General features: G+C 45.5%; 2 protein-coding genes across 5 annotated transcripts; one reads left to right on the forward strand and one right to left on the reverse strand.

Annotated features, from left to right (window-relative positions):
• Positions 1–254: 254 nt before the first annotated feature.
• LOC127602778 (protein yippee-like 1) lies at positions 255–9850 on the forward strand. 4 transcript variants are annotated; one of them, XM_052069129.1, is made up of 6 exons: positions 255–1017; positions 2498–2833; positions 5307–5605; positions 6201–6244; positions 6868–6976; positions 7303–9850. In XM_052069129.1, exons 3-6 carry the CDS (start codon positions 5489–5491, stop codon positions 7390–7392), a joined length of 360 nt encoding a protein of 119 aa, XP_051925089.1. In that variant the 5' UTR covers positions 255–1017; positions 2498–2833; positions 5307–5488; the 3' UTR covers positions 7393–9850. The 4 variants fall into 4 exon arrangements, with proteins under 4 accessions (XP_051925089.1, XP_051925087.1, XP_051925086.1 ...); XM_052069127.1 differs by having other exon boundaries at positions 5324–5605; XM_052069126.1 differs by lacking the exon at positions 2498–2833 and having other exon boundaries at positions 600–1017; positions 5324–5605.
• A 2962-nt stretch (positions 9851–12812) lies between these two features.
• ppil2 (peptidylprolyl isomerase (cyclophilin)-like 2) lies at positions 12813–20486 on the reverse strand. Its single transcript, XM_052068970.1, has 20 exons — positions 20320–20486; positions 20054–20103; positions 19353–19398; positions 19210–19272; positions 19073–19124; positions 18916–18967; positions 18685–18776; positions 18452–18541; positions 18303–18378; positions 18068–18228; positions 17749–17824; positions 17339–17445; positions 16204–16293; positions 15387–15420; positions 14195–14312; positions 14060–14116; positions 13651–13723; positions 13387–13449; positions 13146–13303; positions 12813–12999 (listed from the first exon to the last, which is right to left on the reverse strand). Exons 1-20 carry the CDS (start codon positions 20349–20351, stop codon positions 12894–12896), a joined length of 1596 nt encoding a protein of 531 aa, XP_051924930.1. The 5' UTR covers positions 20352–20486; the 3' UTR covers positions 12813–12893.
• Positions 20487–20820: the final 334 nt, after the last annotated feature.

The raw sequence follows: 20820 nt of genomic DNA on the forward strand, positions 1-20820 counted from the left end.
ATGGGGAGCTTTTGTTTACTTGAGATGCGACCACGTGTTTGTGACGTAGCCTGGCACGCGCACTGACGCCCCCTGACGTCGGGCACGTGTCTGTCGTCGGCGACGCGCGCAGTCGAAGGCGCCTTCACCTTCTCTTCTCAGCCTTCGTTTGGCTGTCATTATGTAGTCCCGCCCTATCGCGCCGCCCATTGGCCTGATTGCTAAAGTGCTTGTCGTCCATTGGACGCTATTTGTAGCCGCAGTCTGGTAGCGAGGCTACTGCTGCCATTAAGGTCCTTGATAGAAGTCGGGACTTTGTCGTTTCGTGGTCTCAGTTAGTCCACAAAACAACGTTTTCGGGTTCATTGAAGCACATAACGAACACATGAGTCTGTGACGTTTGACAGATTCCAAGAAGGCAAAGAAACGTGTTTATATATACGTTTGAGACACAGTAAGCCACTGTCAACAAAGAGTGGCTAAAGTTGGCGCCTTTGAGTACGTAAACATCCACCGTATGAAACGTTCTATTTAGATTAGGTTATTTTAGGGGTCCTTCAAAGCGACTCGAAAACTATTCCATGTGGTATCGAATAAAAGTTGACCTTTCCGTATTACGACTCGCTGATCAAAAATACCCCACGGCACTTAAAGGCAGCACAAGCATTAAGAAGAAAAGCGACTTTATTTGCACTTTTCCGCCAAGTTTTGCTTCGCAGCCTTTACTTTATTTTAACTTCTCGACGCCTTCACGATGCGCCGCGTTGCTGTGTCTCTGAATTATTGATCACCGGAGACCGGAGCAGACGCCAAGGGAGACCCGCGGACTGCGTGGCAGCTAATGACCGAGAGAGAGGCTCCCTCGTACGGCCTGACAAGCCGCCGCCGTCCCGTGAGGTTGCACCGGACAACCGAGTATCGTCCCATCGTCTGACCCCCTTACATGGACATTCAGTGAGCATCGACAGACTGCTCCAATCTGCATGGGACGGTGATCCTCAGTGCGGGCTCCCCGGGAGTCAACGAGTGTTTTCGGGGGTGAGTGACCTGCTTTGCAGGACATGCTTGTCGGTCCTTGAACGTCTCATTATGATTTCTGCTCGTTTTGGTTCACGACGTCCTCGCTGCTTAGGTTAATATCTCATACATGATTCCGTTAGATACGACCATTTTAAATGTGGTTGAGACTATAGACAATTGAATGGCTCACAAGGAGTCCATTTATTGTTGTTGTTGTCACATTTTCAAGAGATGCAGCCCGACGCTGTCTCTGCGGCGTTGTGTTTATGTGCAGCTCGCCCCTCTCGCCACTGCTGTTGTTTTTGTCGAAGTCAGCCAGCCAGCTGCATTTTAAAAAAATGTGCGCGTGTCCGTTTGTGTCAGTGACGTCATCGACACTGACCAACTGAGTTTAGCTGTTTTTCTCGTTTTGTTTTATTCGAATCGCTTCCGTAAAGTCAAAACCTCGTTAGCACAATGAGTCGTTTAATTAACTAAGCCTTTCTAAAATTAACGCATTGTGTGCGAGTGCGCGCGCACGCGCACAAATGTGACTTTAAACTGACCTCAGCCAGTTCTCCGCTCATGTGTGATTAAATGATAGCCTTTCCTCTATTTTAAGCAATGACGTTCATCTTTTCCTGCATTATTATTATTATTTTTTTTTTGTTAATTAAATGACGAGCTGTGATTTTAAACGAAACAGCATGAGGTGGAAAAACGAATATTAATCGTGTTTTGTTACCCGTGAAATTCATATTCGCTTGTATTTATTTACACATCCGGGTACCTGCATGCCGTGCCCACTGCCTCCTCTCCAGTCCCCCGTGGCGCGTTCATCCATATGGGAAATAATCCGACCGGTCGACACAACGACCTGGAATGCTCGAAAATCACTCTGCGTTTGAATTATGTGTGTTCAACCAAGAAAACATCTAAAACGTCTATTCTTCTTGCTCATTTTAGCAGGAAACCGGTTGTAGCTCTTAGATTGACCTTTTTAGTCAGAACATGTTCAATAACTAACATCCCACTGAGAGTCAGCAAAACGACACAAACATATTGAGCAATGTTGCAATATTGAATCAATTTGTAATTTACCTTGTAAGTAACTGACTAGCACGAGCGAAATTATTTTATTAAACTTAAATATCTTCACTTTTTTCCTCCTCTGATAACTGATGGTCAGACTGAAATGAATTACAGTTGTGACTATGTTATCAGCAAAGAAAGTTATATTCTTTTGAAACATTATTTTGATGTCTTTATTTCTCTCAAATCCTATCAATCTTGTCTGTGGCGTGAAAAACGAGGTTAATCTTACTAATAATAGCAATCAGGATAATCAGATTAAGAATAACATGCACGTCCTTCATTATAAAGTAGTTGTAAGTAAATAAATACAACTAAATAACATACAAAATGAGCCTCGTTTAATGTGAATGACAGTAATCTTCAATGTGGCAAAAAACCGCATATGTGAAAAGCATTTGACAGTATAGTTTCCCATTTTTCCCAGGGGGTTTTGAAGGCAGCGCCGCGACTGATTGGCCAACGTGGCCATCAATCATCGTCGCTGCGCCCTCCCGCGTGGTGACGTTTCGTGCCAAAGCTGGCAGGCCAGCGCGAGACGCACACAACGAAAGACAACAAAAGCTCGTGTGGGAGCCCCCCTTAAATGCAAGCCGTCGGTGTTTTAACAATTCCCCTCTAACCCGACACACTTCCACACATGGACCGGAATCGAACATGATGAATTTTACGAGGAGATTGTGACGAAAACAAGGAGCTTGGGTTGCGTTCGTGTGTCTTTCCGTCCTCGAACAGGCTGTCGTCCTACTCAACTAACATTCAGGTGCGTGACATCACATTATTATTATTATTATTTTGTCAATGATTTTTCGTGTAAGCATTTTTGTAAAATCCTACCAAGAAATACAAGCTGTGCTGTCGTGGTGGGTTTACGGGTCGGAGAATAAGTTGAGAAAAAGGACCACGCTGTTGCTCCGAGCTGAGTTGTCGAAGAGTTGAATAAAAGAGCCCCTCAGCGCAAAATTTGGTCAGAAACACGCGAGTTTTGTTGTTAAAAGTCTTGCTTGGTGTTGAGGAGGCAGTGAGTCTTTTGTCTGCACTTCCCATGTGAGTGTATTTCTTTGTTGTTACTTGATCTGCCCACTTCCTCTTTTTTCCCCCTCTCTCACCTGTGCTACCAAACAAAAGAAGCAAAAAAGGCCTTGAAAAAGACTGAGCATTTGTTTTTCTGTTTAAAACATTGGCGTTGTTGTTTGGTGGCCTACTAGATGTTAACATTAATCTGCCATAGACGTGTTTTCTTTGTACAATACGAGCAATTTAAGTGTGACAACATAATAAACTTTTAAAAACTCGAAAATAAAGGTGGTGTGGGGTCGTGGTGGATTCAGGTGCCCCGAACCATGCTCGGAAAAAGTCTCGTCTGTCGTGTTGTTGCCACTTTACCACTTCGCTTCCTCCTCTTTATTACCCCCAACCCGAATTAAATGTCATTGTGATCAATATGTAACACCCTAACAGCAATATAACTACGTGACGATTTAATTAAACAATAATCAAAGGTGTCGTGAGGTAATGGTGGTTTTAGCTGCCTGAACGGTGCCGGAGAAAAAAGGAACGTTTGACGCTTTGCCACTTTTGCAGCTTGCTTCCCCTTGTTATGAGTGTTTTTTGTCCATCACCAAATTAGTGTTGTGGTTTGTTGGCTAATTTGACGTCGACCTTGAATACGTGACGAAAATGCGTCTCTTTGAACACTCCTATTGCGCTAACAAAACAATCAAATGTGCTTCGTGGTGGCTTCAGGTGCCATAACCGTGGTGGGGAAAGTGTGTGTACTTTTTGTCACTTTGTGCAGCTCAGTTCTCTCTTTTCTGCTCGCTTACCATAGCAGAGTAAGGCGACAAACAATTACTCTGTTTAAAATGTTGATTTTTTGTTGTTGTTTAGCGTCAACTTGAAACCTTTTTAAACATTTAGTTTGAGGAGAGTAAGGCACGTGCGTGGCCAATTAAGTGAAAAAAAACAACAAAAGCGTTGAGGCTTCATGATTAAAAAAAAAGACTTCTGTCGGGAGTGCGGGAGGCTTAATTAAAGTGGGCTAATTAGATGAGACCAGAGCTGTCTGACACACATGCGCACTCAACGCGCACGCACAAAGACGTTGATTGACCGCGCGCGCGTGTGTGTGTGCGTGCGCGCGCGCGCGCCACATGTCTACTTCCTGTTCAGCTCTTTGTTTGCTGTCTGGCTTTTTCTCTCCTTGCAACTCGCTGTGATTTCACAGTTAACGTGTGTGCGTCTTGTGTTGTCACGTACAAAGACTTATCTAAAATGTACTTTATGCAAAAGAGCAGCACTTAGGTTTTGTTCATTTGTTTTTCTCTCCACAAGCTGGAAAAAGCCCTCACAAACTTAAATGTCAACTGAAAACTAAATCAAGAGACATTGACCACCGTCTCTCGTCTGTCAAAACATGTTTTCTCATGTAAACAAAAGGAGAAAGGGGAGAAACAGCGTCCCCCAGTGGGCGGTCGAGTCCAGTCAACAAAAGGAAGTCTTAGTCCCGCCCCATCGAGTTTGATTGACAGTAGGCCAATGAAGGCCTCGCAGTGATTTTTTTTGTGTGTGACGTCATGTTTTTCGATAGATTCCCATTCAGTAGAACACGTTGAAGTCCACTTTGGATCTTAAGACATTAATTTTGTATCTTCACGGTTTTTTATACTACATATTGTAGTATATATTTGTATTTCTACTTGCTCACCTAATTAATGCAAGAATAAGACAAAAAAACATTGGATGATTAAAAAAAGATATGCGATGAGGTATGTTTGGCATTACCCAAAGAAACGTTCTTGGACTCACAGAAGTTCTCTTTTGGCCCTGATAAATGACCCTGGAACTAAATGACACACTCAAAGTTCTGAGTTTCATCTAACGTGCAGGGACTTTTAGTGTTTGGATCTTTCAAAAGCCGCTCTTACCCGAGCAGGCTCTGCCTGCGGTCCGAACACAAAGGGTGAAGTGTCGGGAAGCGGCAGTAAAACAGGCCAAAAACAGATTGCCGCCGCAACTAAATCCAAAATGCAGTTTCCGTCTTCCAAGCACACAGCAGTGCTTTAACGGCTTCAATACTCTTGAGTTCTCAGTGCTTTTGTAGTGCCTGCTACACGCAAGCTTCCGTGCTGTGAAGGTGCCATTTATACTCTCGCGCGCTTTTTGCAATGTCGACAAAGCCCACAAAGGCGTCACCCGCTCCTTGGTCCCCCCCCCCACCACCACCCCTCCCCCAGCCCCCCCTCCCGGGCAGGCGCGATTTCCTGGCGCGGCGTCGACGTGGAGCTGCCACGCGCCCGAGCCCACCGGCACCACGACGGCCCTGGCTTGCATCCTCCGGTGTCTCTTCTGCCAGCAAGTCCAGCGGAGCTGCAACCCGACCGGACCGGATTCCGGCGAGGAGCTGCGGCCCTCGGACATGGTCAAGATGACCAAGTCCAAGACCTTCCAGGCCTACCTGCCCAGCTGCCATCGCACCTACAGCTGCATCCACTGCAGAGCGCACCTGGCCAACCACGACGAGCTCATCTCCAAGGTATCCCGGGGCCACTTCCGACGTGGGGCCTTGAAGACCCGACAGGCTCGCCGGAGGGTTGGGAAGAAGCCAGAGTTTGGGTTTAAAACAAATACTGTACTAGGGTTTCGAATAACAATTTCAGGCTTCCGATTGGAGTTTTGAGCCAGTGCTGTGGTCTCAAAATAATGTTACAAGACACAGTTTGGGTTTCAAGCCCAGGTTACGGTTTTAAAAAACGCTTAGTCCTTCAAAGTTGGTGTTTCAACCATGGGTTAGCCTCTCGGTAATTGGGCTTTTGTAGCCAGGGTCGGGGTTTCAAATCGGGGTTTTAAAACAGTGTTATGGTCTCGGATTCGGGTTTTAAAAGGGATTTAGGGCATGGAATTGGTCTTTCAAACCAGGCTTAGTCCTTTAAAACAGGATTGTGAACCAGGGTTGAAGGTTTTAAATTAGCTTCAAAGTCTTAAGTGATATTCTCAAGCAAGGGTTAAAATTTTAAATTCCAGATTAGGGATTTGAGACGGGGTCAGGTCTTTAAATTGGGGTTTTCAGCGAGGGTTACGGTTTAAAAGCAGTGTGGTCATTAACGTGAACCTCTTTGTCTCTTTTTCAGTCATTTCAGGGCAGCCAAGGAAGAGCGTATCTCTTCAACTCCGTGTAAGTCTCACAAGCGCGTCCATCACCACAGAGTTCTTTGAAAAAAATCGCACCCCGAAGCCACTTTTCGCTTGACAACATTCGCTGCGATTAGAGGCCCCCCCCCCCCCCCCCAAAAATGCAGCCGATTGCATGCAACTTGATCATCCTTTCTATCAGGGCGGCCATTTTGATTCAGCGTTGCCATGTTAAGCCACCATGGCACATTTCCAGGTAGGCAGAGCTACGGGAGAAAGAATTTTCAAAAACTCGGCCCCTGTCGCCATTTCCAATTGGTCACATGGAATTTGGTAGTCGCGTTTATCCAGAGTTGACCCTCCAAAACGTCTCAAAAGCCAATGATGAAAAGATGCAGGGAGGCTGCCAGCGGGGCACAAAAGTTGCCATTTTAGGACGATGCCGGACATTTGCAGGCGTCCTTCGAGTAAGCTTCAGAACCACTGGAGCATTTTCGTAAACTGAAAGCATCGGTCATCGTTTCCATCATGGGTAGACCCTCCAAAATGTCTCAAAAATGTTCCCATTTCGCAAAGACGAGACCTGAACTCGCCGCTTTTAGCGTTGGTTCGTCGCTTTGGCTTGAGTGACATTCCCTGTGGTGTTCTTCCCGTATGGCCACGCAGGGTGAACGTGGGCTGCGGTCCGGCCGAGGAGCGGGTTCTCCTCACGGGTCTTCACGCCGTGGCCGACATCTACTGTGAAAACTGCAAAACTACCCTGGGCTGGAAATATGTGAGTTGTCACCCGAAGAATTTCCACCGCATGACAACATAAGGCAAAGATGATGGATAACTTTGGAACTCCCCTCTCCAAAACAAAAAAAAATAAATTGTCAGTTCACTTTGCCAACGTTAGCATCCCTGTGCTCTGAAATTCATTGTAAATCAAGAAACCTCGCTCGCGTCAAGCTAACGCGAGCATTCGTGTGTATTTTAAAATCCTCGTAAAACCAAATGAACTATATTGGCTACGCTAACGTTTGCATTTGTGTGTTTTAAATGCCTTGTAAAACTAGAAAAACTTGTTCAGAGTGGCTAAGCTAAGCGAATGTGTTTCAGGAGCACGCCTTTGAGAGCAGTCAGAAGTACAAAGAGGGAAAGTTCATCATCGAGCTGGCTCACATGATCAAAGACAACGGATGGGAGTGACTTTCGCGCTCTTGGGCGCTCGCTAGTTAAACTGCGACCACAAACTTGCACGCCCTGGACCCAGAGATGCCCCCCCCCCACCCCGACCTGCCCCCCTTTCATGGTCTTGTGTCATCGCACCGTGGGAGGCAAACCTATTTTAAAGCAACCCAACGCGTCATCGTGATCACCGCTCGCTGGACATTGAAGGACAACTTTTACCTTAGCCGCTAGGCTTTTAGCATCCACTCTTCAGTTTTTGTTTTTGATTTTCACGTGACGCGTTGTTGGCGTCGACACGGTTTTGAGAAAAAATATGTAGCAGTGGCAAAGGAACGAGCGTATCAATGAGCCGGCAAGCTAGCGATCGAGTCAATTCGGCGAGCTAGCAAGTTACTGAGCTAGAAAGTTGGCGAGCTAGCGCGCTAATGTTCAGATTTTCTTTGCCCCATTTTGGTTTCCTCTTTGGTGTTTTCTTTCCCAAGTTTCAGATTTTGTTACAAAGCGTCAAGCAGTATTTATACATCATGAATATATGAGATTATGAATATTTAAATATGAATATATATATATATATATATGACAAAAGTAGTAGGTAATTTTTGGTCAATTTGAGAGTGGCTGGTCCCATTTAATCAACTGATTGCAGTTCCACAGAAAGAGGAGTTATTTAGCGTGTAGATATTGTCCATATGAGTACATTATACATTTATCAAAATATTTATATACCACACACACGCAGTCAATGTCTTTAGCCGTCATGCAAACACACCCCTGTATTTGCAAATGTGTGTGTATTTTGCACTTTGGGGAGGCTTCTGCTTCACGTCAGCTTGGAGGTCGACGTAGCATTGGAGACATTTTCTCGTTTTGTTTGATTGACTGCAGACGTTTTCATTTTACTTCTACGGTGGTGGGCGGTGACGTTTTCTTGTTTTAGTATTTTTATTATTTTTGTGATGGACAACTTGGTCATTTTCTGACACATTTTTTAAAAATTCCATAACTTCCACATTACATTTTCCTGTGATAGTTATGAAATATATTCGTTTTTTGTTTTTTGTTTTTTTAACTTGGATGATGAAACACAGTTCAGGTATTGTTGCTGACTTGTGACATTTTCATATTTTAACGGCGTGGCGATGTTTTTTTTTGGATGTCTCGATTGACAGTTTTCAACTGCTTTTGGGGTTTCTTATGCGATGATTGACGGCTCTGACATTTGCTTTTATGACTGCCATGACCGATAGGTTATTTTAGGTTGTTACTGGTGTGATGACAATCACAGTTACATTTTCCCGTTTATGGTGATCATTGGTGGTCACATCTTTTTTTTTTTCTCGTCGATGACGACGATAGTGAGATTTTTGTTTGATTTTCAATTGTGGTTGATAATTTTTTTTAAAGGTGATGGACAGTTCTAACTTGGACAGTCTGACTTTCTCATTTGATGGACATCTCTTGACACAGTCCTCATTTTTAAGTTTTGTTTTTGGGACGATAGAATTTTTTTTTCCAGTTTTATGATGGCCAGTTATGACATAATTTCATGTTTACTGTAATGGCACACTGTCCCGCTTTTCACGTTGTGACACCAAATTTTTTTCTGATTGTACTTGTGTGATGGACGTTTGTGACGGTTTCTCGTTTGACCACCGTGATGGGGGACAGGGCAGTTCCCACATCGTCTTCCCGTGCTTACGGACGGCTTTCAGTGCACTTTACAATCATGAAGTTTTGGCCTCCAAGCTGCAATCAACCACACACGCCTTTGCAAAAAAAAAAAACAAAAAAAAAAACGACAACCACCAACGCCCCGCCCACCCGACACCATCTCATTGTGTTCTGCAGCGGTTAACGCTACCCCCCCCCACCCCCCCAGTGATTCAAAAGGAAAAAGAAAGACGCTACATCCGCTTGCGAATGTTTGGCGAGCTGAGAGAAAAGTGATTGATGACTTTGCCGGCGAAGGTCAGTCGAATTCCGCCTCTTATTTTACTCAAAGATGACCGTTAGCATTAGCAACTGTACTTGAATGACAAAACGCAGACAAATGATCTCCTTTTATTTTGTACATAAAGTGACATCATATTTAAGCTTTTTATACATCTATTTCTGCCGGCTTTTTTTTTGTTGCCCCAACTTGAAGCACTTTGGTGTATGTGTGTGTGCGCGTACGTAGGCCACTTTTGTTTGCTTAGCCTGTTAGCTTAGCTTGTTTATTTAGTGCTGTGTTTGGACGTCAAGGGTGAGCTGGAATCTCCCGCCATTATCTCGCCCTCACCAGCCATTTTGGAGGTCCTTAAGTTTGCTTCTTTTTTTTTTTTGTTTTAAGCCGCACAATTGATTGTATTTCCTGTTATTTATTAGCATCTTGCTGGCCTTAATGGTTACGTTCCCAAATCAGGGCTGCTAGCTGAATCATCTTTAAAAAAAAAAACAAAAAAAGGCTTTTCTACAGAAGCGTTTGCTTTGTACACCCTTGCATCCCTACCTGACAGGTCGCTTTCCACACTGTCAGCGACTCGTTCAAATTCTCTGGTAGAGTCGGGAACTGTCTTTTACATCCGTGACTGGAGATTTTCATGTTGTGGTCACTTTAACGACGACGTTCCCACTGAGATGCGGCTGGCCAATGGGTCAAAACGGTGCATTCAAGTGTAACATATGGAAATGTCACACTCCCGCAAAAAAGCTTCACGGCCTGGAGAACCGTTACTGTTATTATTTATAATTTTTTTTGTAGCAGCTTTCCCAATAGTCAACGATGCATTCAAGTGCTCATGTAAAGTTGGGAGTTATCTCATGACTTGGATGTTTACCCCCGCGACTGATCTCGCCCTCAGAATCTTCAGTGACAAAGTGTTTTACTCGCCTTGGCGTCTCCCCCAAACACTCCACGGGGCGTTCAAGCTGCTATATAAAGTTGGAAACTTCATCTACTTGGAATGTTTACACCTGCGATTGGCAGGACAGGAGGAGCGTTTGTTTTCATTCACCTGGCAGCCCCACTGAGCTGCGGTTCTCCAAACAATTGCAGGCGTGTTCTAGTGCTCACTTAAACCGTTGTGTTTGAGTGCTTAGTGTTAAAATTCGGGAAACTGATCAATTATGAACTGAGTTCGAACTATATTCATCCCCCCAACAGCTTCAGTAACAATGCCAACAATGTGTTGGAGTATACACCAAACCTTAATTTGTGATCGTTTTATTTGTTTTTGGCCCAACAACAACAATGTATTTGTTTGGTTCACCCCGCAACACGCTGCAGCTTCCCGATCACTCGACGGTGCGTTCGGGTCTTCATGTGAATTTGAACATCACACGACCTTGATGTTTCCCCTCGTGACGGGCGGCCCGGACAAGAGAAGCGTTTGTTTCACTCAGCCCGGCGTCTCCCTTACCCACGCCACCTGAGCGGCAGCTTGCCAACCTGCCGGTGGTGCATTCAAGCACTCTCATGAATCTGGGAATTATGAGCTATGTGTATTGAATGAGTTCTTGTGTAAAGCATCAAATGTCCCTTTTCGCCCTGCCAGTTACCGTCCCGTACGTTCAAGTGTTGGCGCCATTTTCTTCTCGTGGGTGGATCGTTTGCTTCGGTCACCCTGCCGTCCCCGCCGAGTACAGTACTCAACAATTTGTTCACTTATCGGCTGAGAAGTCGCCAACTGTTACGAGCAGATTGTCTGAATTTTACATTACGGGTGAAGCAAAAGACTCGTCAAAGGACCTCCATCTTGGTGGACACCATCGCGTAACAAAAAAAAAAAAAAATCTTTAAAAAAAAAACGTTTTCATGTCGGCTGTCACGGGATACCGGCGCGCGCCGTTGGCGTGTCGTCGAATTGTTGCGGGCGGCATGTTGTCTTTCTTGAGCGGCACTCGTGCTGGTTCTTTTCTTGGCTGTGCCTGTTTTCTTGGCGTTTGTTCTTGCGATTGTTCTGATGCTGCTTTTGATTTGCTTTGCATTCTGCCTCAGTAGATTGATGATGTCACGCGTCGTCTCTTTTCACTCGTGTAAACCACAATAAATTTTCAATGCTACTTCACTGGCCCACTTCAAGAGTTTTTCTCTTCAAGTTGAAGAATTTGAAGCTTCCGAAATGCACGAACGCAGATACACAAATGTTTTTCCCCCAAAAAGCATCCATCCATCCCTGATCTGATCCGCTTCTCCTCACGACGAGGCTATCCCTGCAGTACGCCCTGAACTGGGGTATCACAGTTAGGTTTTAAATTAGGTTTGGGTTTCAAAGTAGGTTATTAACTAGGGATGGGGTTTCAAATTGGGGTTAGGGTTTGACGGTAGGGTTTAAAACCAGGGTTGCGGTTTCAAAGTAGATTTTTTTGTAAATGACACTGTGTTTTAAAGTACGCCGAAAAACTAAGTTAGGGTTTCAAAGTCAGGTTTTTGGCCATACGTGTGGGTGTGTGTGTGTGTGTGTGTGCGTGTGTCATCATTAAATCAGTGATGTCAGGTATCTTGATAAATATTCCTCCGTTGATTGATGCTGTCACTATGACGACAGGATTGCCCTCATCTGGTCCTCTCAACCGCCTGAGCTGCCCCCCCCCCCTTCACCGCTTCGAATGCTGCTGCTTCTAATTTGTGTTGGTTGTGACGTCAGCAGTGGGCGGGGTTAGCCCTCATGGCAGATGGAGGTGAGTCACAGCTGTTGGCTTACAGTCTGTTTTTTTTTTTTGTGCTTTGCTTACTTGTTAAACACTTTTATTTAAAATGTGTTTTATTGAGATACTTTTTGTCTTCTACTTTCTCCCTTTCATCATTTTGCTGCTGTGAATTGGGAATTTCCCCGTTATGAGACATATAGTGGTTTTCTTATCTCGTTTGATGACCTTAGTTTTTTTTGGGGGGGGGGGCATCTTAACGCACAAAATGAGCAAAAAAAACAAAATAGAAATTAAAGGACACACTTTTAATTTTTTTCTATTGTTTTTTTAAAATAGAAATGAAAGGGCTGTCTTTGACATTTTTGAGGAGCATTCAAAGTGACAAAAAGTATTTGATTTAGTTAAGTATTTATTTAAGCAAGCCGGTGCCGTTTTACATCCATCCATCCATCCATCCATCCACAAAAGAGACTTTCATGACTTGCAGACGGCCCTCACGTTTGATGTGTTGCTTTTGATTGCGGTTTCACAATGGTCGCGGCGATGCCGCACGAGGCTTTCATGTTGTGAAAGCAACAAACCCCAGCCAGCTGTTATTACATGGACACCGAATTTGTTTTGCTTTTAAGTAACATTTCAATGACACTAGCAGTTCAAACCTAATGAATATTCTCAATTTCATCACGTCTATTGTGATGTTAAAAAAAAAAAAGTTTCATCTTGAGAGTCCAGCTGAAGGCCTTTTTTTTCATGTCATTTATTGACATTACCGTCAGGAGTGCATAAAATAAAGCAGAGAGTGGACGTACAAATAAAAGAGAATTTATTATTTGATGCAAAGATACCAAAACAATCCAATTGCGGTTGCGCCGGTGACGTGATTGCTGCTACCAGGAGCTGAAGTCTCCAAGTGTGCTCTTTCCTTTGGGCTTCTTGGCGGCGGCGGCGGCGCTTGTAGAAGGTCCCCTTTCTTCTTCTGTGGTCGGACGTTTCCTGGAGGACGACAAGACTTGTTTTGAACAGGATGCTCTGGTCTAATTCAAATTTCTGATGAATCCGTGTGTGTGTGGGTGGGGGTGGGGGGTGGGGGGGGCTCGTCATGATGGCGGGTCCGCGCGCTCGCTCGCCGGTGCGCTTACGCGGCGGCGGGGTTGATGTATTTGCCGACGCCTTGCTTGAAGGGCTTTGGAGCCTGTGCTTCCTTGGCTTTCCTCAGGGTGGCGCTGGCCTGCTGCTGCTGCTGCTGCTCCTCTTCCTCCTTCTTCTTCTGCCGCTCCTTCTCACGCTCGGCCGCGATCTGAAACGCAAATCCAAATCAAAATCCGGCTCCACCCCCCCCCCCCCCCCCAAAGGATCAAGCCGAAACAAACGCGGGCAAACCTCGGCATCGGCTTCTTCGTACGGGTCCACGAACACCGTCGCGCTGATGATCTTGATCTCAGACTGTTGGAGGGGAAAAAATAAAAAATAAAAAATAATTTAAAAAGCGGAAAATGCATCCATTTTGCTTTCCTCCACCGCTTGCGTAATCTTTTAGTGGTCTAATGAGAACCGTTGCCGTGTTGCATAAACTACAACAAACTCTTTCAAGGCTTTTACTAAAATTGTTTCCGTTGGCCGAGTTTTCTAAAACGTGCTCCTTACCTTCGGTTTGTCCGTTTTGGTGTCACTCTCCACATTCTCCATGGCTGTCAACGTCTCAAAGCCACCAACAACCCTGTCGGAAAAGAAAACGCGCAACGGACTTTTCAAATGGCTGCCGCGAACCAAAATTCAGTCTGAAAAAATGCCCCGGGGAGGTGGCGTGGGGGGGGGGGGGGGTCCTTAAAAATGAGGCCATTTGAAATTTTGGGCAAAAGCTATACAAGCGACCCGGCGTGGACACTGTTGACTTTGGTCGACAGTCCCTCAGCCAATCAGGATGGAGAAGACATGGCGGCGTCAAAAGAACAACAACAAAAAAACAAAAGAAATTGTGAAAAGATAAGATAAGATAAGATATCCTTTAGATGAAGCGCGTCGTAGCCAGCGATGACTCCGGACGGGCTTTTACCTTCCAAACACCGTGTGTTTCCTGTCTAGGTAGGGGCAGGAGCGGAACGTGATGAAGCTAATGGAAAACAAAAAACAGATGTGGGATTATTGGACGCGTCATTTCAACAAACATTGCAGTCCGGTAACGTCTTACAATTGCGATTTGTTGGTGTTCGGACCCGAGTTGGCCATGCTGAGAATCCCCCGGCCCGTGTGGGACAAGTTGGGTCGGAATTCGTCCTTGAACGGCTTCCCCCAGAAAGATTCTCCGCCTGCGACGACAGAAACTTGAAAAGAGCGCCAGACACGACGCGGCAACGCATTCGCGACGCGCCGATGCCGTTTCGCCTTGCTCACAAACGCTAGTTAGCCTCGTTAGCCGTCGGCGGCTAACGAGGCGGCTGACATTTGTACATAATTGATCAGCGGGGGGCTGCCGTTCACCCCCGCGGGTCAGGAAGGAGAAAAACAACCTCGGCGGGAGATCCTTTTCTCCACCGAGTGTTGGACATCAATTTTTGCCCTTGTGGCGCCTCGTATTACGATAACGTCTCACTTGAAGTTGAGACGCTTGTCCAAGTGAAGCGGCCAATCGTGTCGTCTGTGCGCTACTTTTCACCCGAATCTTTTTTTGCGCAGGAACTTTCTTCCCCAAATGCTTATTTGTGGCCCAAAAAGCGTCTGGAAATAAATTGCGTCTGATTTAAAAGGTTCTCCGGAATTTGAATTGACACAAACTGCCAAGGAAAAATGATGGCCCCGCCCCCTCCCTCCCGCCCCAGCCAAATGATGTTCGAAATGATTTTGAAAAAAAAAAAAACGAAAGTTGCAGCGTTTTGCAGTTCAAGCTGCTCGCGCTACGTGTTGCTGCGCATCTGGCGACAATTAACCGTGACATTTTGCCGTGTTTTTTTTTTCTTCTTCTTCTTGGGATGTGTGGAAGTTGTTTCCAGGGGACGTGGCGAACGTCAGCCACTGGTCCTCCGGAACTCGGCACCTTCATAAATCTCTCACAGTGCCGGCGTTGATGTGAGCACAGACGTATTTTTCAGCTTGGCGTCTAAAAAAAAAAAAAAAAAAAGCACCGCCACACCCTGCATGCTGGGCAGCCTCGCAGCGCCCCCCCCACCCCCTCCCTCTCTCCATCCCTTTGCGTCACGCGTGTTGAGTGCCTCTCTTTTCCGGACTAAATTTAGACGCGGCCTCCGCTTCTATGTGGCCTTTAGTGTTTCCATGCTCCCAAAAAGGAGCTTGGGGGGGGGGGGGGTAAAGTGAACACAGAAGGGAGGGTGGTAGGGGGGGGGGGGGGGGGTGACGCAAGGCTCCACGTTTGCCGCCGATGGTACCTGTGCCCGTGCCAGTCGGGTCGCCTCCTTGAATCTGGAGGAGAGAGAGCAAAAAAAAAAATCAAATCAAGTTTTGCCGCATGTTCCGACGCTTTTTTTTTTTCACGTCGGAGGCAGTACAGAAGTGGTCTGTTGCGGCGACCACAAAAACTCGTCTGTCCTCCTCCTTCCAAATGATCCGTTGAGCCCATGACTTGCTCAGAAAAGACTCGAGTGGCTCCTTCTCCTTCAGTTGCAATTCAAAAGAGTGGCAGGCAGTTTTTTATGTGCAAGCTCAACAAAATGTTTTTTGGTGTTGTTTCTTTTTGGAGTCAGCCAATCCTCCATGAAGTGTCTCCAGTTGCTCCAGAATGCTGCTGCTCCTCTCTTGACTGCGACTCGTAAGAGGGAGCGCATCATCCCGTCACTGGCTCCCATTTTCGAGTTCTTTTCAAATTTCCCCAGTGTGGGACGAATAAAGGATATCTTATCTTATCTTATCTTATCTTAAGATCCTCCGATTTGTTTACCAATCTTGGAAGTGGGCCGGCCCCACCTTGGAGCTCCCGCGCCTCTTGGAGCACCGCCGCCCGGTGCCGAGGGTCTGCCGAGGCTCAGAGGGGATGCAGCCTTTTCCATTGCCGCTCCCTCTCTTTGGAATGAAGACCCCCCCCCCCACCTCCCTCCCCAACCCCCTTGCACTGCCCATCTTTCAAACTGGTCTTCAAACTTCGTCCTTTTTAGTCTTCGGCTTTGAGGTTTGAGTTTTAGTCGGACAAATGGGATGCGGGTAGGGGGTTGCCCATCCCCCCGCGTGGCTCGTCGCGTGCGTCCTCACCATAAAATTCCGAATGGACCTGTGGAAGACGGTGCCATCGTAGTAGCCTTTCTTGCACAGGCCGATGAAGTTCTCGCCCGCTTTGGGGATCTGAGGAAGCACAAAGGCGCATGCTCAAAAGTCAGTCGCAATTACCAATCGCTGTCCCAAACGTTTTGTCTCGACAATTTGTGAGGATCAAGCGGTTAGGAAGATGAATGAATGATGAATGAATGAATTTCATTTTGTGTTCAAAAGAAGCTTTTCATCTTGGCGACAAGGTCAAGTGCGGTTGTCTGACGAGAAGCTCGCTTCCGAAAAGAGCAAGCGGCGTTGACGCCATTCAGGTCACATTGAAGTGCCCCCCCCCCCACCCCCCTCCCGAGGCGTCAAAGACAACACTCGCCTTTTGTTTGGTCTTCAAAGCACAAGACCAGCTGCGGGAAAACTCCCTGAATGGGACTCTTTGCGTGTGTGCGCGCGTGTTTGAGCTCCGAAATGCTCAGCCATCAATTGTGATCGGCGATGTCAAGCGCGGGAACGAGGTTGGCCCCGTGACGCGCCTAAAGACTCTCTCGCTTGAATTGGGCCCATTGCGGCGCAAAAACCCCGACGACGGCGGTGGCCGCGGCTCCCAAATGATTGGCGCAGTGGAGCCAACTCCCCCACGGATGTGTGTCGTTTGGAAGCCAAGCAGAAATGAGTCAATTCCTGAAAAAGGAAATACGGAAATATTTTTTCTTTTGCGTGTGTGATGAAAGGAGACAATCTCATCTTTCATTTGGTGGTTTCTGTGGCTCCAGAAGACGCAATATTGTGTCAGCCCTGAACATTTGCTGGGAATGCTCTCCCTTCAAGAGGTTTCAAACGGCCGCCATTGAAAGACTTCGCTTGAAATACCCTGACAATTAGTCTTGTTTTTTTTTGCGATTCGCGGGACGGCTCCTATTGGGGCGTGCGGCCGGGTCGCTTCGGCTCCGAGAATCGCGGAGGAAGGTGAGCTGAGGATTCGTGTGATGGAGAGACTATGCGACATGCAAGCGCCGCTCATTAATTCCTAAACAGCGGGACGGAAATAGAACGTTGGGGGAGGAGGGGGGGGGGGGGGCAAAGCGTCACCCGGATAACTCGTCGTAAAATCAATGAATAAAAATACCTTGTCACAGTGTAACTCCACGTTGAGGTCTCCTTTGTTGGTGTGCAGGCGGACGTAACCTTTGTTCTTGATGTAGCTGTAGCGCACCGCATCGTCCGAGATGGCGTCTGTGACACACGCACGCACGCGCGCGACAAATTTGAATCATCGTTGCAAAGGCGTGCGCTTGTTTTGCACGTTTGAGTGGGACGTCGTGTCATTGTGAAAGTCACAAATAAGCCAGCAGGCGCACGCAGGCGTGTGGTGGCCTTTACTCAGCAGGGGTTCTGCTCGCGTTAGGGAGCGTCTCGGGTTGTTGGGGAGGGGGGGGGGCAGAACAACAACAACCCTACATTAAGGAAGTGGGAAGTGTTCTTTCCACAAGTATCGCAACTTCCGCTCGGATAGAAAGCATGAGTGAGTGGACTTGCCTGCTTGGTTGGTGGTGGCCGGCGTCATGGCCGTGGACGTGAAGGAGGCGGCGACTCTGCCCGTCGAGTAGTGAGCCTGATTGACAAACATTCATTTGCACTTGAGAATTGACTCTGCCAACTGATGTCGTCAAACACGCACTTTGCACGTGAAAGGCGAGCTACTCTGCCATCTTTGTGTTTGTGAGCTTGCGTTTGGCTCCCTCGTGTGGAAACTTTGCGCATGACAGCCATCGGCTTCTTGGGCAGTTCAGCCACGAACAGCAGAAGCCCCAAATTGGAATTGGAGCCAAATTTGGCGTCTCGTGAATGTCCTTACCGTGTTGAGCTTGTCCGTCTTCTTGGCCTCTGGCTCCTTCATGGTAGCGGCCAGAAGCTGGTCCCCCTTGTAGTCCTTGTAGAGCTCGGCCAGGGTCTCCCGGGTCTCGAGGTTGGTGGTCTTCAAGTGGTAGGATGGGTCCTGCTTGGCCTTCTCCTCGTCTGGATCACAATAAAGAGCCTAAGTGTCATTTTTAGCATGCTTACAAGAATTGAAGTCCTGGTGCACATCTGACCGGGATCCAGCACTTTGAGGTCGTTTTTCACGTGGAAAAAGTTGGAGACGTTGAACTTGTCCAGGTTGGTCGGATCCTAGCAGGGAGAACTTGATGATCGGCGAGGTTGTCAATTGATTTCAAACGACACACGTCAAAGAAAGCCCCACCTGAAGTGTGATGATGTCTTTTCTGGTAAATTCTTCATCGGTTAGCAGATCTTTGAAGCTTTTGGTCTTGATGTTGAGCTGCTCCACTGCCTGAACAAATACAAATACGATTTTTTCGTCGACCATTTGATTCTTAGTCCCTTGCATTTTTTCCCCCTAATATATGAGCATTTTTCATTTATGAATAGTTTGGGTTTTTTTTTTTTTTAGGTGTGTGTCGTGTTGTGACTCACCTCATAGGAGAAGACGTTGCCAGTGACCTTGTTGGCGACGATGTGAGAGTTGTTTGTGAAGACAGAATACAGAACGGGACAGTGATATTTGCCTGGTGAAAAGGCATCGGTAAATTAATTCATTTATAAGCAGTCAAAAAAAAATTGGGGGGGGGAGGGGAGAGAACTGCACGTTTATATATATTTTTAATTACATTCAGAAATATCAAAAGTTTAATTGATGATGATTACCATCATTGTTCTTGGAAAAGTTGAGCTTGACGAGCGACTTGGCCTCCAGTTTCTGTATAGAAAAAAATTATATATCACCATTAAGGAAAAACATTGTTTTGTTCCGAACTGTGACTGTGGAGAAATTCAGTATATTCCACAAAATGTTTCAAGTCACCTCCCCAGATATGGGATTGGTGCCATACTTCTTGATCCAAGGAATAATGCTCCTAAAAGAGAGAGAGAGAGGACCCATCTTAACCAATTTAAAAAAAAAATAAAATCTGTTTGCGATCCAAAAGTGAACAGACTTACAGCAGGTCAAAGACGACGCCGTCCGCAGTGCACATGGGATAAGAAAATGGCTGAAGGGACAAGCTGAGAAGGAAGAGGAGAAAAAAAATGCTTCAAGGTTCTGAGTACATTTCAACCAAAAGCCCGTCGACAAAATGACTCGCCTGCAGTGGTCAAACGGAAGCCGTCTGAAGTTTGTCTGCGGGATTTCTGACAGCCCAAACAAAAGAGAACACAATACTTAATCGTTCCATATTCAACATTGTAGAAAACAAAAATGGAACGTCACTGCTGAGTCAAATGGTTAACATGATTCGTATCGACATTTATTACCAGAGTGCCACGTTGGAAAGAACAATTATACCACCAGTAATTTTACTAAGTAAGTAAACTAAGTAACATTGTTATATATAAATAAAAAGACACTATTTTGAGAAAAAAAAGTGAGAGATAAAACATGATTTTTAAAATTGTTTTAGTGTCAACAACATTTTACTTTTTCAGGAAAACAAAGGCAAAATATTAGAATATATCAAGGATAATCTTGATTTATTTAAAAAAAACTTCATGAGAATCAATTGATTTTTCTCCTGAGTTTGCTAATATTATATTATTGTATTTATCAAAGTCGAAATAGGAGATTTAAGTCAAATTTTTCACCAATTATAAATATAGGGGTTTTTTTCGAGTTTCAAGTTGATTTTTACGAGAAAAAAAAATATCGTAATAAGAGATCCACTCTGAACTGGATGCAAGCCAATCGCAGATGAGTATTCAAGTAGATCAAATGCAATAAGTCACCCCTAGATGACAAAATTGTGATCATTTAAAAAGTGAATTTAACTCATCTCAAGACTACGCTTACCTGCGCGCTTGCCTCCGTAGAAGTTGGTGTACTCTGTACACGTGATGTACCTGTGTGGGTGGAAGGGAACAAGAAAAAACGCTTTTCATCGAGGAAAACAGAAACATTTGTGACTGTTAAATAGGCTCGGATCAGCACAATTTAGACATAGCGCTCGTAATGGTTAGTTTGTTAGCATTAGCCACGGAAGCTAGCAACAAGAGGCGAGTTTTGCCTCTGTAGTGACGACACATAATCGATCGTAATTACAATCAATTTTAACGTACATTTTGTCCTTTTGGTGCTGCCGCTTCCCCATGTTTGCGTCTTTTTGTAGCCAAATGCGCCAAAGAATGCTTTTCGCACACAAGAGTTCAGTGTGTTCGTGAGAGACAGATGCGGATGTTGATGCTCAGCCTCTTCTTCTTCGTCATCCGTCGTTTATCAGGATGCCTTCCTCGAGCGCCCCCGTCTGTTTAAACATGAAAATGCTTTTTAGCTTTTGAATTATTTTTAGCTAGGTTCTTCATCACTAATAGAGGTCGATGTCTTAGACAACGCAAGCGATTCATTATTAGAAATTATTTTAGGTGTGTTAAATAAATGACAGATTGCCCTATTTTAATGATAATGTACATTTATTACAGTGCAAAAATATATTTCGATTCATTTTGTCTGTGGGTTTTTGTAATTAGTGTTGCGAATTATTTTTAAGTACTTTCGCAGTATGTACAATTTATTACAGTGTAAAATATAGTTTGGATCATTTTGAGTATGATTTGAGTACA

This window comes from Hippocampus zosterae, chromosome 6 (genome assembly GCF_025434085.1).
Source record: "Hippocampus zosterae strain Florida chromosome 6, ASM2543408v3, whole genome shotgun sequence".
Classification (NCBI taxonomy): Eukaryota; Metazoa; Chordata; class Actinopteri; order Syngnathiformes; family Syngnathidae; genus Hippocampus; species Hippocampus zosterae.

Excerpts from the sequence above, each read along its gene's own strand:
- LOC127602778 (XM_052069129.1), top strand. The coding sequence starts at position 5,489 with ATGGTCAAGATGACCAAGTCCAAGACCTTCCAGGCCTACCTGCCCAGC. Across the intron at positions 5,606-6,200 it reads ACGACGAGCTCATCTCCAAG|TCATTTCAGGGCAGCCAAGG; the intron begins GTATCCCGGGGC and ends TCTCTTTTTCAG. Across the intron at positions 6,245-6,867 it reads GCGTATCTCTTCAACTCCGT|GGTGAACGTGGGCTGCGGTC; the intron begins GTAAGTCTCACA and ends ATGGCCACGCAG.
- ppil2 (XM_052068970.1), bottom strand. The coding sequence starts at position 20,351 with ATGGGGAAGCGGCAGCACCAAAAGGACAAAAT. Across the intron at positions 20,104-20,319 it reads CAGCACCAAAAGGACAAAAT|GTACATCACGTGTACAGAGT; the intron begins GTACGTTAAAAT and ends CCACCCACACAG. Across the intron at positions 14,313-15,386 it reads CCCGACTGGCACGGGCACAG|GCGGAGAATCTTTCTGGGGG; the intron begins GTACCATCGGCG and ends CTGTCGTCGCAG.